General features: G+C 36.0%; 2 protein-coding genes across 2 annotated transcripts; both read left to right on the top strand.

The window, feature by feature from the left end:
• Window positions 1–915: 915 nt before the first annotated feature.
• Window positions 916–3,810, top strand: LOC130623134 (uncharacterized). Its single transcript, XM_057438625.1, has 4 exons — window positions 916–2,161; window positions 2,226–2,576; window positions 3,112–3,147; window positions 3,605–3,810. Exons 1-4 carry the CDS (start codon window positions 916–918, stop codon window positions 3,808–3,810), a joined length of 1,839 nt encoding a protein of 612 aa, XP_057294608.1.
• A 47-nt stretch (window positions 3,811–3,857) lies between these two features.
• Window positions 3,858–8,649, top strand: LOC130623809 (peptidyl-tRNA hydrolase 2, mitochondrial-like). The gene is made up of 6 exons (XM_057439332.1): window positions 3,858–4,142; window positions 5,765–5,851; window positions 6,221–6,274; window positions 7,199–7,266; window positions 7,795–7,907; window positions 8,106–8,649. The coding sequence occupies exons 1-6, from the start codon at window positions 4,005–4,007 to the stop codon at window positions 8,153–8,155; spliced, it is 510 nt and encodes a 169-aa protein (XP_057295315.1). The 5' UTR covers window positions 3,858–4,004; the 3' UTR covers window positions 8,156–8,649.
• The last annotated feature ends 7,515 nt before the right edge of the window (window positions 8,650–16,164 follow it).

Here is a 16,164-nt window from a genome sequence, read left to right as displayed (position 1 = left end):
AAGTCTGTAATGGGAGTCTTGATGTTATTACACACCATAATTTCTAATTTTTTACATCATGATTAGGTATTCAAATATTCAAAATTCTACCGCGGAAAGCACAAACTCAGTTAAATTTATGGCAAAAAGGCTGAAATTTGATTTAGTAATTATTTTGAAACCTTTTGGGTAAGTGTGACCATAGCATACAGCTTTTTATTTAATATCCCATAATTACAGGATGGCTTGTGTAATTACGGGATCCCATAGTTAGCGGTTGTTCCCAACTGTCTAGTATAAGGACCTCAGAATTTAAAAAAACTTTTACTTCTGTGTATTTGCCAGCTAACAAAGAAGCCTATGAGCTGAACTTCAAATAAAAATTCAACATAGTAGGATTTATATATCTCCTAATTTAAGCTTCTTTGCATCATACCTCATAGGACAACCTTCCAGTTCTTATAAGGCTTATCTAAGCACGCCTTATTGTTTTGTTAGAATATTGGGAACCATGATGAAAGCCTTTTTGTTTTTAGCCTCTAAAGTTTATGGAGCTAAACATAGTTTAGCTCATGTTAATTGCAGTTCCCAGTCAGGTTGCTAGCGTATAAACGTACAATTATGGACACGTACAATTACGGACACTTTAGTAAATTAAAGTTTTCCACCACTTAGCCTTGTATTTCCAACTTTATTTCACGATGTCTTGACTCTCCTACTCAAAGCTGTTATGATTAATAGGTTTCGTTCGATTTGCCTCGCTGTTTCATACCAAAACAATGGATTTAAAAAACTTGCTTCTTTTCGCTGATTTTTGGTTTCGCGCGTCGAACTTATTCTAAAAAATCATTTTATATCTTATTAATCAAGGTAATTATTATTTTTTATTTTATTTTATTTTATTATATAATAGCTATACTAACATAAAAAATATATATGGCAGATTTTTATGTTATGTTAATTCATTATATCAAATACATGGCTTCTATTGCACACCCGTTAAGTATTTCAGCAATAAAAGCTTTTGCATGGAACATCGTAAAACGAAGCAAGTGTACCAGCTCGTTCAACCGTGTCAGTGGTCCCGGTCATACTTGGTGGGACAGTTTCAAGAAACGTCATTCGCGAGAAATTACCCTGCGAAAACCCGACGGCCTCGACAGAGGACGTTCTAGAATGGCCAATGTGACTGTTATAAAACAGCACTTTGATCTTTTAAGAAAAACATTGGTCGATCTTGATATCCTCGATAAGCCAGATCGAATCTTCAATTGCAACGAGTCAGGTATCTCCATGGATGCTCGCGTTGGAAAGGTTGTCGTCTCAAGATCAACTAAGCACCCCTACTCTGAGAGCAAAGGAAATAGGGATCACATCACTGCCCATGTCGCTGTATCAGCTGCTGGAGTGCCGTTGCCTCCAATGATAATTTTTGAAAAGGCTTTCCCATCCGGTCCTTATGCTAGAGATGGTCCTACCAATGATCTATACGCCCATTCGCCAAACGGCTACATGGACATCGAGCTTTTTAAACAGTGGTGTGAAAAGCTGTTTATTCCTCAGACAAGATACATACAAAAACCAATATTGTTGATCTTGAATGGCCACGGTTCTCATCTCGATATAGAGATGATAGATATGCTAGTGGAGAACCAAATCCACTTGTACTGTTTGCCCCCTCACACAACCAATATACTCCAGCCATTGGATGTGTCGATTTTCAAGCCTCTAAAGGTGCATTTCTCAAAAATTACAGATAATTTGAAGCTTGCAACCATGGGCCACACTGTTCCACTAACTGTGTGTAAAACAAATTTCACTGCGATATTTAAGGCAGCGTTTGAAGGATCGATGGGGATCCCCATTATTAAAAATGGATTTCGGAAAACAGGGATCTGTCCATTCAACCCTGACGCCATCGACAAGGAGCGATTAATGCCAGACAACAGCATTGATTTTATTTCGTCCGCTCCGAATGGAAACAATACTGCAACATCCACAACACCAGCAGTACCAGGTTCTTCAACAGGAGCATCTTTTAATTCGTTGCCCGGTGGCTCTTTTTCTACACCAGTAATACCTTCAACAGATGCTTCTACTCCACCGCCCTTGTCGATTGCAAAAAACACCAACCAATCTTCTCACTGCAGCAAGCCCTTTCACCTCCACTCCAACAACACCTGTAAATCCTCTCGTTGCAGCAGGTATTATCCCAGCGTCTTTGGTTGATGCCTTTATATTTCCAGCGCCAAAGCCTAACAAACAAAAAAACACCAGGATTATTACTAAGGCGAGAGTTCTCACAAGCGACGAGCATCGACAAGCGTTTCGAGAGAAGGTGGAGAAGAAAGAGTTGGAAGAGAAGGCAAAAGAAGAAAGGAAAAAGGAGAGAAAACGAAAAAAACTAAGTAAAGAAGCTCTGCAGTCCGAAAAAAAAAGGCAAAAAAGGGTTATGTTGAAAACCCGATCTGTGCAACAGAAAAGAACAATGATATCGTTCGAAAGTGATGACAGCCAGTTGGATTATGGCCAAGAAAATGAGATAGTTGAAGAGACGGAGAGTGAGTACGAAAGTAGCAGCGAGGAAAAATTTGAGCGTGAGAAACTGTGCTATCTGTAAAAGGTCGAACCCACCAGTCGCTTGCAACAAAATCATCTGGATTGGTTGCGATAAGTGCTTGGCATGGTTCCATGGTGTTTGTGCGAGAGCTACAAAGGCGGAATTGTCAAGTGACACATATTTATGTTACAGTTGTCGATTTGAATAAAAAAGGAAAATAAAAAATCTCGCTTTTTTAATGTTTTACCATTTCCCGCTAATGATCTGTAACGACTAAAAAATGTTTTGTTGGGTCAATTTTTACGTGTAATTACGGACACTCTTAAATTAAGTCAAAACTTGTTGTGAGTCAAAAGTAACGTTTAAACACTCCCTTCCAGTAGGAATAAATACAATATACCTGCCGCTGACCCTCTAAAATACAAAAAACAGTGTGTCCGTAATTAAACGTAGGTGTCCGTAATTGGACGCAGGCGGTGCTCGGCTAAAAACAGCAATTGTGGTGAGGCAGGTCCAACAATGTTCGGAAAAATGGTTCCAACGTATAGCCAATAGATAAATCTCCCGTTTAGAACCATGGGTTCATTATTTCGATGGATTTTGTTGCGGTAAGACGCAAAAGACCGTAAAAGTGTCCGTAATTGTACGTTTATACGCTAGCTGATTGAGTAGTGAACTAAAATATGAAAACACTATATTGAGCTTCAAAAATGGTGCATGATGTTTTGTTTACCCACATTGGGTGCTGTCTCAATTAGCCAGGCCACTGTAGCTTATGTTACCAATAGCATATAAATGAAGAATTTCACATCAAATTGGCCTCTGACCTAAGCTGACATTTCCCCATCCATCCAATGCATTTTTAACACTATATTCTTTTCTTTTTTTATGTTCGACACTTTATCACCACTGGATTGTTGGACTTAGTTGGCATAATGGCAACTTCATCAATTGGATCAGGATGGACACGAATCTTCTCCTGACATCCTGTCCAATTGCTTTAGCTACACAGTTTCCTTGTGCTGATTTGATTTTGCTTTATGAATCAACAATGTTTTTGTCCAGGCTGCCTTCTTCAGTCTTTGTTTTGTGGTGTGTGTGTACTTATGAGAGAAGGGGAATTTTACACGAGTGGTTTTAAAAAAGAGAAAAAAACAACAACAAGAAGTTGTAAAATAGACAGAAATGAAACAATGAGAAGTTTTGCTTGCCCAGCATCCTCACCCTTTTTTGACAAATATTCCTTCATATTGACATCACAATGTTGTTAATTGAAACACATTTTTTGTCTTTCTAATACTGTGTTTTTTCTGGGAACGTTAGCAATTATTATAACCTGACTTTTAAATATTTATTAAATATCTTTTTTCATTTAAATCATTCGTAAAACACAAAATTGAGTGAAACTGTTTTTAATGAAAAATTTTTTCAAATTGTTCTTAATAATGGTTTTAGATGAAGTAGCATGCATCATATGTATAATCATCTGAATCCAACCGGGATTCTGGTTGGAATCGTAATTGGTTTTTTTATTGGCTATTGGTTTCGAAAAAAAGAAGAATCGTCATCTTTGGGAACTAATAATGTACCATCTCAGAATGAGGTAAAATCGTTGTCATGATTGTTCACTGATCACATGCTATTTTTGCATGATATAAATGTACATGTTTGCGAAAAATCTATGTATAAGGCCACTTGCAGCTGATTCTTGGTTAATGGTTGTGATAAAACTAAAATACGCAATCATCATCATCATCATCATTCTCGGCTTAACGTCCGTTTTCCATGCTAGCATGGGTTGGACGGGGTATATTAATGACCCTCTTCCAATCTGATCTAGACTGTGTTAGATCTAAACTCAACTTCCTCTGTATCAAGTCTGTCCTTATAACCTCCTGCCAAGTCTTTCTCGGTCTGCCTCTGGGCTTTGCCCCAGGAACTATCAAGTCTCTACACTTTCTTACCCAATTATCCTCCTCCATTCTTTCCAAGTGCCCCAGCCAATTCAATCCTCTTATCTGGATAACATCTTTAATTCTACGGAGACTTAGCCTGCTTCTTAGCTCATCTGAACTCTTTCTGTCTCTCAGACTGGCGTTACACATCCACCTAACCATTCTCATATCATTCCTTTCTAAACGGTCAAGATCTTCCTGCTTCACTGCCAATGTCTCACTACCGTACAACATAACACTTCTTACACAGGCCTCATACAACTTACCTTTTGCCTCAATTGACAGGACTCTGCTAGTCAACAAAGGAAGTAACTCTCTGAACTTTTTCTAAGCAGAACCTATCCTGCAAGTGACACTTCTTCCAACACCCCCTTCACTGCCCAACATATCACCTAAGTAACAGAAGTTCTCAACTATCTCTAACGAGCCACTGTTGTACATCATTAAAGCTGGAAATACTTCATTCTCTATAATCTCACCTTTGCAACGCTTGCATGCAAACTGAATGTCAGCTTTTAACCTTCCACTAATACTACTGCACTTCTTATGTACCCAATGCTTGCAAGTTTGACAAAAAATTGAGTTACAACCAACCCCTTTCCTGCAAACTCCACAAGGCCACTTTCCAACTACAAGGTCACACTTGGCTGCAATGCTACTAATCATGACTTTAGACTTTGCTATGTTTACCTTTAGCCCTTTCTCTTCTAGTCCTTTCTTCCACTTCTCAAACTTTTCAACTAATTCTTCCATCGACTCTGCTATGAGAACCAAATCATCTGCATACAATAACTCCCATGGACAACCTGTTCTGAACTCCATCGACAGCGCTTCTAAGACTAGAATAAACAACAAAGTACAGAACCCTGATGTACACCAACATTTACACTAATTTACCTAATTTTCTCATTTTGTTATGATTATTATATATGTTTTGAAAATATGCTACCTATAATGTAATACTGCAAGACTTTTGCTAAAATAGTCAATACCATTCAGGAAAAATATTAAAACAAGGTAGAATACGCTTGTCGTAACATCCTCCTCCGTTATGAATTTTAAATATTTGATTTTAATGAAATTTCTTCTGAATGACTTTAGAATTTAATAACATTCCAAACAAGTGTTGGTTACCATCACAAAGTCAACTGCACACTTTTTTTGAGTATCACTGTGTTATTTGATGTGTTTTTCTTTATGTGTTATATTTGATGTGTTTCTCTGTATGTGTTATATTTGATGTGTTTCTCTTTATGTGTTTACCTCACAGAGTTCATTTGGAGATTGGGGAGAATACAAGATGGTGCTAGTAGTTCGTCAAGACCTTGGAATGGGAAAAGGAAAAGCAGCAGCACAAGTAATTTGCCTGATTCATTCATATATATACTTTTTATTTTATGTCCAACAGATTTGCATCATAAGTGATATTTAGTGCCAGGTAGCCAAGGCGCAGTTTGTTGGGCTGGATTCAGCTTGCTTATCACATGAAGTTTTTTCAGCCTGGGCTGAAAAATAGTTACATAAAAAGTGTCAATTAATTTTTTTGTGTGTTTATTGTTCCCAATGCATAAATTTTTATTTTTTTAAAACTTTATAAAACACTCCCTAAGGAGATGAAATCGACTTCATATTCCTGAGAACTCTTTTTCTATGCAGTAATAGATTTTTTCTGCTTTTTTAATTATTTTTTGTCTGAAGTAAACACTTTTACTTTTATGTGTTTCAGTGTTGTCATGCAGCTGTTGATGTTTATAATCGCACGAAAAAAGTCCATCCACAAGTAAGTATTTGTCCATTACCTTTCAACCTGATAAAAATGATTTTAGATTATGGCAATGTCTTTTAAGCAAATTTTGACACTTGTATCTTGGGACATCGTTCACAAATCTGTAAGTGAACGGCAATGTGATATGTTTTATGTGCAACCAAAATATTTTCTATGGCATTTGGATAGATGTGTTACAATGTGATACTTCATCAGAAACTGTACATAACGTGAGTGAAAACAACAACAGGACGCTAACCGCTTGAACGAACTCGTTAGCATCATTTGGTATGTTGTAAATAGTATATGATAGATTAGATTTGTTAGATATAGAACGAGCTATACCGTGAACTGCTAGGTCGAGCCTTCAGACTCGGCTGATGTCAACAGTGAGGGGTACGCTCTGAAGGCACTGCGTAGTTATTTTGGAAAGAACAAGGATTTGTCGCAATAAATATGGTGTTTTTCCTGTATCTACAATCATGTAACAACAAAAAAGACCGTTAATAGATGGATACAGAATTATATGCTAGATAGTTTTTGTGATCCTGGACAAATTTGTTTTTTCTCATGAAAAAAAACGACCAACAGACTAACTCACCTTCTTGTGGAATTCAGTACACTAATGACTAGCAAACCAATGTTAATTTTTATTCATTGACAAAGTTTAAACTTTCAACATCGCCATCTTAATTTTTAAATAAATTTTATAAAACATGATTACAAAGCTTATTGTAAATGTGTTCATTATGTCTACAATCTTTAATAAATTGCGAAATTCGATACATCTTTTCACACAGTACCGAAAATCACAATTCTCGGGTTATAGGATACAATATGTAATGATCGGAATTTGTGCAACCTTCAAGAATGTGTATATGTACGAAGAATAAATTTTTAGTACATTTGTTTTTTAACCTCTCATGCAACATTTTTTAGTGGCTTGCTAATTGGGAGAAGAGCGCATGTCCAAAAGTTGCTTTGAAATGTCCAGATGAAGAAGCATTGTGAGTTTGTAATTTTATTATGTTATACGTATCCACTATGGAATGAAAGCGTTGTTGCAAGTTTGGTTTTGATAAGCATTGAGAATAAAATTTGCTGAAATGGATTTTAAGCATCCAGTTTAGCAACATTCTTAGATACTTCTACTTCGTCATTTTAAACCTTTTAAATGTTAGATATTTACTTTAATTGCCGGAAGTCGGCAATTTTGGACATAGAGAAAATTTAGCAATTTCAACGATTTTTTTGTTGAGACCTAATATTGTCAAGTCCCAACTTAAGCTATTTGGAGTAAACTTCTTATATACGTTATTTCTTATATAACCTTTTCTCATCTTCATTCCAGTCTCAATTGAAAGATTATTTGCTCCTCCTTGGCCAAAATAAAGACAAGGCGCAAAACACACAAAAAAAGTTAAACTGTAGCCTCCAGCACCATTGTTTCATGTCAAGCCGATCCTATAAAATTCGACACTGTGTACAAATACATAGTGCTTTTCCTGTGACTTTCCTTCTATTGTTTTTCGTAGAGAGGCGTTGGCGAGTCACGCACGTGTATTGGGACTCGATACGTCAGTTATTCGCGATGCTGGTCGGACACAGATACCAAGTGGTTCAAAAACCGTTCTTGGTATTGGACCAGGTAAGTTAACATTTAGAAAAAATTAATTATAGTAAGTAGCCCGATGGAATGAACGCACTTGTGTTCGTTGAGGGTGTTTATGAAAGAAGGTGTTAATTAAGGTCTTGATATTCATGTATTTCTTTATTTAAGAAAATGGTTTAATTTACAATGGACGGTTGTTCAAAGCTTTCACTAATTTCTGTATTTTTTTCATAGCGCCAGTCGATGCTGTCAATAAAGTTACCGGTCATCTTAAACTGTTCTGACCGACTTCGAATTGGATACATATCAAAGGCGAATTATATGACGGTGGCGTTAAGTTTTGAGGAGAAACGCATGTTCTGGTGTTCAAGGAAAGTTTTGAGGAGAAACGTATGTTCTGGTGTTCAATAAAAGGCAGACGCACAGACAAACAGGAAAATCGAATTCAGCATTTCATGGGTTAACTTTATACTGGTGTTCAATAAGCAATTCGTATCCAAAAACGTTGGCTTCATATCAAATCAAAAGAAAAGTACATTTCTAGTAGTAGTGTTGCTTTGTGGATTGTGCAGTTTTTTGTTTTTCACTAGTTAGAGTTTTGTTTTTGTTTTTGATCTGTTGTTTTTCTGTTACCAAGAAAGTCATTGGGATTTCTTTTAAACATATTTTGTGCCAGCTCAGGTTTTACTACTTTTTAATACATTTGGAATTTACCTGTTCACTTTCCTAAGTTATACGTTTTACCGTCATTTAAAAGAAATAAATAGATTTTAAGTTACATATCGTGTTTAATTGTTTGACCTATACGGACGCACGGTTTGACATAATGTAGTGGGAACGTCTATGGCTCCCATTTTTGGGAAGCACGTATCCCGTTCAATACCAGACAGCGATGCACAAAGTTAGTTTGACTACACCGATTGTACTTGCCTGTCATGATCGGAGGTCCGATCAGGGTGAGTAATTTTTAGTATAGAATGGACACGGATATGCCACGATTAACCTCCATCTACCTAAACGCACCATCCGGATATGATATCCGAGTTCGCTACTAATATATTGCCTCTCGTAGTATCGTCGGTTCGTTTGCGGTTCACGGTTCCGAAAACCGTAGATCGAATCACGCTCATTGCCAGGCAGTATGTTAGCAATGCACAACATAGATTTGTAAATTTGTTGATTCGGGATTACGTTGTTATGTTAGTCAAGAAATTTTGATTTTACCTGATTCTGCTATCCTTTCCAACTTCCAATAAATTTTCATTTTATAAGTATTATTGCAGTCGAACGTTCAAGATTTAAAACGTCTAAAACACCCAACTAAATTATAATAAAGCTTTAAACATCGTTTTATTTTCACAAAAGGTTATATTTCGAAAATTATAAAGCAAAAAAAACGCGAAGTAAAAAACTTCGTATCTTCAGTTTAGCGTTTTACCCGCTTGGATGACCAGCAAAGCAGTACCACTTGCCAAAGCATTTGCTACCTCTTCTTTTACAACATCTGTATAACGCCGCTCGTAATATTTTGACATACGCCTTAATCCTCTTACTGTGCTTCTTCGCAAGCCGTCTTATCTTATCAACCAATCTTCTACCGTAACTTCGGCGTCGGCGTGATGACCTTCGTCGTTTAAACCATCGACGGCGGCGGGAATATCGCCGACGACGAGCTGATCTTCGTCGACGTCGCCGTCCCCAACCTGGATCTTCTACTTCTTTATCTTCTGATAACATATCCGATTCGTCGTCGTCAACTTCTTTATCTTGTGGTGATGACACATCTGATTCGTTGTCGCTGTTTTCTTTATCTTTTGACGACATATCTGAATCGTCACCATAGACTTCGGTTTCTTCTGGCGACTTATTCGTCTCGTCGTCATATTCGTCTTCCTTTTCCTCCTCTTCTTTTAACAGTTCAGCAAGCTCATCTATGAAAAGAATTCCTGATGCAAGAGCCAAGTTGTTTTAGATAATGGTACAATTCTGAGCAACATCGACCCCAGGGTTTTTTTTCTCTATTTTTAACGCGTCCCAGTGTAAAAGAAGAGACAAAGAACCCTGAGATCAAGGTTACATTTTGATGTGTTTTTTTAAAGAATTTCGTACCTTGGCTCATTTTGTTAAATGCACCTTTTTCGTCTTCTGTCAATTTTGCTTGGACTCGATCATCTTGAAGTGCATTGGATACTGATTCTGGATCCAAAAAGTCGACATTAAATTCATCTTCTTTTTCTTGTTTATACGCACCTAAAGCGAAAAAATGTATTGACCAAAATGAAAGAAATTTCGTATCCAGACATACCGTCAAGCAATAATATTTTCGATGGACTTTTTAATCTATTAATCAACTTACTGCACACAACCAAACAAGTTACAAACAAAAAAACCAACTTCATTTTGGAGAAAAGTTACTTCGCTTTTTTACTGCTTTCTTTCTTCTCCTTGGTCTGTCTTCTTCAGAAAAATTCAGCCCTTTTATAAGGAATATTTTAATTCCTTCTATTTTTAGAAATTCGTTTGCGGTTTGAAATAATACCAAAGTGATTATGATGTACGATGCAGCACTATGGCATTTCTTTATCGTGGTGTACTTTTTAATTGGATGCGCAACCCTCTCTACTTCGGAGATCTTCATGCTGAAATAATCTTCGGAGATGTTCATACTGAAATAAAATTATTGAGCTATAGTTGAAGCAATTTGCTTCGTATTTTTCAAACCAAATGTCAGAATAAGCTTCTTTTTACATTTTTAAGAAGTCTTTTCTTGCAATAGTATGTTCTGCAGGAGCTGAGCAAGGCAACAAGGAAGTGAGGATCACAGGAGGAGACCGTTGAATATTATAATCTCTTCAAAAATTGTGTAACCATGAAATACTAATTGCAAACAATTTGGGGGTTTGGCCAAACGAGGTTGTCCAATTGGCATGATTTTGTATCCAAAGAGTTTTTTGTAATTCTTGATCAACTGCTTTCTTTAAATTCGGTTCAAGGCCCCCTCTCTGTTAAAGCTTTAACTTCAGGAAAGCAACATTAAGATATATATCGGGCTTATCCCTTTGGTACAGTCAACCCAACAAAGCGACAAATATTTCATATATTCATTTCCCTTCTCAAGACAAACCTGGCGCATTGAAGAAAATGATTTTACGTTGAAGGCTTTAACACTTGTAACCTACACCCAAATATCCCTGGGAACTAATTTGGTAAGATACTCTTGCCCACCCAAGGATGATAAATAAAATTCCGATGAAATCTCTTATCGCTTTGCGTAAAACGTAAACAAGAAACACAACCTCCTTCTTTAATTTTCCGTACATGTAAACATATCCTGAATGATATTAACCTGAGAGAGCGAAGAAGTGCATGCATTTTAACATGGAAAGGATGGTTGTAATTCTGCAAGCCGTGTCATAGTATTCGGACGAATTCATATTTCTGTTTTTCAGAATTTATTTATTAAATATAACATTCCAAAATGTCCTCTCGAAGCAAGGCGACAAAAAATAACAACACTTTTTGCCCAAGAGCGCTAAGTAAAGATTAATATTACGCGAAATATGCATAGTGCATCTTAATGTGCGAAAATTAAAAAGGCGCGAAAGCAAACAAAAAACTCAGTGTAAAAAAAAAAACAAGTAAGGGACAAATCATTCGATTTTATATTTATTTTTCTTACATTTCGTTACATTTGCAATGTCATTAACCTCGTTCCCAGGGTCTTAAGCCGTTAATACGGAGTGGCCAACAATTTTCACAATTTTCCAATGTCATATCAATCTTAGCTAGATATGCTAAAGTTCATCTTTTGTAAATATATAAATTTTGTGGAGCGCGAAAAATGTTTATTATTATGTTGCTGAAGAATGCAATATTTTATTAATTTTCAAACTTGTGGGCGGGTTTCTTTCGGTTTTAGGATGTGTTCAACTCCCACAGAATTACTCTTCTAAAAATTAATCATTCACTTCCCTGCCTCCTTCAAAAGAAGAAAGCGAAACTGATATCATCTTTTTTATACTATAGCAGCATTTTTTACTTCCCCTAAAACTAGATCTGTTTTCTAGATTTTAATATTTTTTTTAGTTTGTTTCATGGAGTTTCATCTCCACCCAATGCCGTGGGCTTCTTTTCCCATATTTTTATTTTCTTCTGAACTGAAATCATCCCTGACCGTATCTTTTTTCGTTTTTTATCAAAGTTACGCGTGATATTTATAAGGGAGTGTAGAATTGCTCTATCTAGCCTCATTTAACTTGGTTCGTTATCTTTAAGGTTCATTACACGTTTTGTTTCGAGTCAAAGAAGGCATGACAGTTTTTACACTAATTACTTTGCAAGTTCTCATCATAGCCTCAAAACACTCATACATTGGTATTTAAAAAAATATAAGAGATTTACTGAGTAATAAACAAGTTAACAAGCTACTTCCAAGCAAGTCCGATCGCCATTTTTTATAAAAGCTCCCGGCGTAACACGGCAAACAGCAAAGAAATCCTGACGTCATCACATTGCTCGTCCTCAAAATGATCAAAATTTTATTAGGGCACTCATACAGTTTTTTTGTATATGTCAACAAAACGGTAAAATTTCGGGTTTTGACGTTTGAAATAGCTGCGAAATTTAATTGCTGGAAATACAAACGGAGCATAGCGGCTGTAAAACCACTAATAGCTGGGCCCTTTTGTAAAAGTACGAGAAAAAAATCTTTTTCCCACACAAAAATCTAAGGTAAATTTCTGGTCTTTACGACACATATTTGCAAAACAAATGTCTTTTTTCTCAATACTAATATGTCATGACCATCTTATTTATGTTGCATTTCGAGGTTAACCTTATTTAAGAGAAGAAGGTCAATTTTAAACTATGTTTAGCATTTTTTCTCCCTATTTCTTAAGCATAGAGGTTGCCAAAATTCATTATGAAAACGTCATCGAAAGATGACAAGCAAATGATGGAGACATTAAATTACAATTAGGAGATACATTAAATTCTTATTATGTTGATATATCAACCAAATTTAAAGTATGACGTCCTAACAGCTGCGATGCCATTCTAGTGACTCCATGTAACCATCTTTACAATTATGGGAGATTATAACTTGTTTTTCGCATAGAAATTATTCTATGTGCCTCACAACCTCTCTCACAGAGGCTTTTCCCCTTTCCCTGATGTCAAACATTAGCTTGCTTTAGGCAGCGTTTACATGAAGCCCGTAGTGAGTTCAAACCGGTTTGAGATTCCACTACACCCGTAGCGAATTTTACTACGGCTTTAAATTTCGTTACGGCCCCTGGTCACATCCCTATTACCATTTACATGAATACACCCGTTCTAAAAGTCAAATTTGACTTTGAACATTATATGTTATATACGGTGACTCATATCTGCCACATTTTCATAAGTGCGCACTAGAAAATAGTACTAGTGCGCACTAGATAATAACCTAGTGCGCACTAGCAAACGGCTTTGGTGCGCACCAGCAAACATGATAGTGCGCACTAAGATTATTAATTAATAGAAGCAAAGAAGATACAGTCGTCATATCCCGCAATATATTCGTAAAAAACATATCACATTTGTTCTGAAATAATCTTTTAATTATAAGTCATAAGTTTTAATATCATAAACAAACAGTATGAAAATTTAAAGAGCGGTATGACACACTTTTCTGTGGATGATGTGAGGTTGAAGAAGCCTTTGTCGGATGTTACGATAGCCTCGATTTTGTGAACCGCTGTGGAGCATTGACGTAGCTAATATAACATTTGGAAGATGAAATTCTAGATGAAAAAAACAGTCTATCCTTACCAGAACTAAATAAACCTATAGCTAGATCTACCATTATGACTTCGAAGAGATCTAGGAAAAAAAGGGAAAACGTATAAACCATACTTCACGAAAACGCAATTTAGTGCGCACTAGTTCTTACCCTAATGTGCACTAAACAATTTTTAAGCTTGGTTCTCACTATGGGCTAACGATGAGCTAATCATAGTGCGCATGACGCACCTTAGCCCGTAGTGCGAACGTAAAAGTACCTGCTTAGCTCACAGCTAAACTCTTCGTTAGCTCATCGTTAGCCTATTTTTTTAAATCAAAATTTTATCAAATCAAAATTAACAGTAAAGATAAGCTCATTTTTAGCAATCTTCAAAGGAAGCCAACATAAATCGTGCCCAAAGCGATTTATGATTTTAAAAATATTAGTATGTTTCGTTGTGAAAGTTCATTTTAAAACTAAAATGGCTGACAAAATTAAAGAAATGACGTTTGAAAAAGAAGGAGAAGAGTTAGCGTTCAGGGTGAAAGATTTTCCCTGGCTTTCTGACCCAAAGTCGTTTCCTTTTTCGTAATTTTGTTAGCTAATTCCTTTCTTTCTAGGTTATGTCATCTTCTTCGAAGTAGTAATAATAAATAGATTCGGCTACAAAAGAGCTAACAATGCACCGTAGTGTGAAAATTCAACGAATACATCAGGTACTTGCAGTTCAAAAGTTGAAATCGGCTAACACATGCACACTACGGTTAGCTCATCGTTAGCCCATAGTGAGAACCAACCTTTAGTGCGCACTGAACATATAAGGTTAATGCGTGACTCAAAAAAATGTTTAGCTAGTGTCCTTTTGAGGGTCCAAAAGAGGTTCGATCGGTCAGTCGGTCAAAAGATACAATTTCTTCAAAAAATTGCATTATTTTGATAACAAGCATCTCGCATAGTCAAAGTCAGCTGCCGTCATGTTTGATCATCCACCCAAACTACCTTATCTGCCCTTTTTACGATGACCTTAATTCTGCTATTCGAGAAATTTGATGTAATGTCCAATATCTTGCAAAAATTAATGCCACTTACGGCCAGCATAAAAAGGGCCGATAAGGTACTTTTACGAGCGCGTGAATCGAAGATTCCCCTTTTTATTGTGTCAGAAAGGTCAGGCGTACAAATAAGTAGAAATGATTTTCACTTTTTTTATGCGCAAAACAAAAAGAAAATTTCGCGTGCGCATGAGTATAATTTGACCTTTAGAACCTTTGGAAATGAATTTCTTATGGAAAAAATACAAGTAACGTCCTTGAACTGTCTTTCTCTACATGTTTTTATACTACACTAGCACCTTTGTGTTGCAAACAAGACCAATTCTTTCTTCGAAGGTGCAACCATCCAGCGTTTTTGGCACACGTCAAGTGGCCCATATTTTGCATGTGTCGCAACCAACCAAGTTAATCATGCGACTTCTAATTGGGTCTTCATCATCCTCACATAATCCACACCTTCACTGTCGTGATTAGGCGCAATTTCATATAAAACATGAGCCGCATCGCTGCTAATTTTACTTTCTTTTGAAATGCTAAAATTAATTGAACTTTACGATTCGGACACTCAAATAAAAAAAGTGCATTTTTTTTCTCAGTGCCTCTTCGGTTGGAGGACACTAAACAGAATTATTTTTGTGTCATGCCTAAAGACGTATAGGCGATAAGTGTGGCAAGAAGTTTGGTAAGGACGCCTCCCCTATATTTTGTGTTTTATCACTGAACATTAAATCTTCTTTTTTGCTGGAAGTAAAGTTTTATAAAAATTTTGCATCGAATTGTCTCTTGTTGATAAACTCCCTCTTCAAATACTTAAAGCAATACCTTCTAAAGAGACAGTAATTGATAGCAACCTGTCGTTAATTCAGTTTGTAATAAAATTGTATTCTTGCTTCTCATTATCTAAAAATGTTCTCTTTTTCAGATCAGCCATTATGAAAACATTGACCATCAACATTTTTAAAGAATACTGAGTGACAGAGTAAAGTTTTGAACACCTAAATACTGAAACATTCAAACGTTAATTGTTGAACTAATGAAATGTTGAACTACTTAGTTCATACCTTATTCGAAAGTTATTATATTCGAATCATCAAATTTATATAACAGGTTTTTTATTATGGAATTTCCTGGATTTTCCAGAATAATTTCGAAGGTATTGAGTTTAAGATTTTACTTCTTTTTTAAATATTACAATGTGTAAAAATTGTAATTTTAATGTTTTATTTCTTCAGTGGTATTGTATAAACAATTTTTTATAGGATTCTGAAAATTTGGCTAAGTGTTCTTAATTTTTTAGTAGTTGAACCTGGAATTTTACAGTATATTATAAATTTTTGAGACCTGAAATCTATTATTTGATTCTGTGAAAAATTCTGCGTTAAAAGATATTTCCCGTGTTGTTTTTAGAGAAAAGAAGAAAATCGGTAAAATTTCAGCCTTGCCATTGTTCTTATTTTGTTTTATTGTTCAACAACTT

The sequence above is a fragment of the Hydractinia symbiolongicarpus genome, chromosome 13 (genome assembly GCF_029227915.1).
Source record: "Hydractinia symbiolongicarpus strain clone_291-10 chromosome 13, HSymV2.1, whole genome shotgun sequence".
Taxonomy (NCBI): Eukaryota; Metazoa; Cnidaria; class Hydrozoa; order Anthoathecata; family Hydractiniidae; genus Hydractinia; species Hydractinia symbiolongicarpus.
Note: the sequence above shows the minus strand (reverse complement) of the source record. Positions and strands in the feature narration are given on the sequence as shown.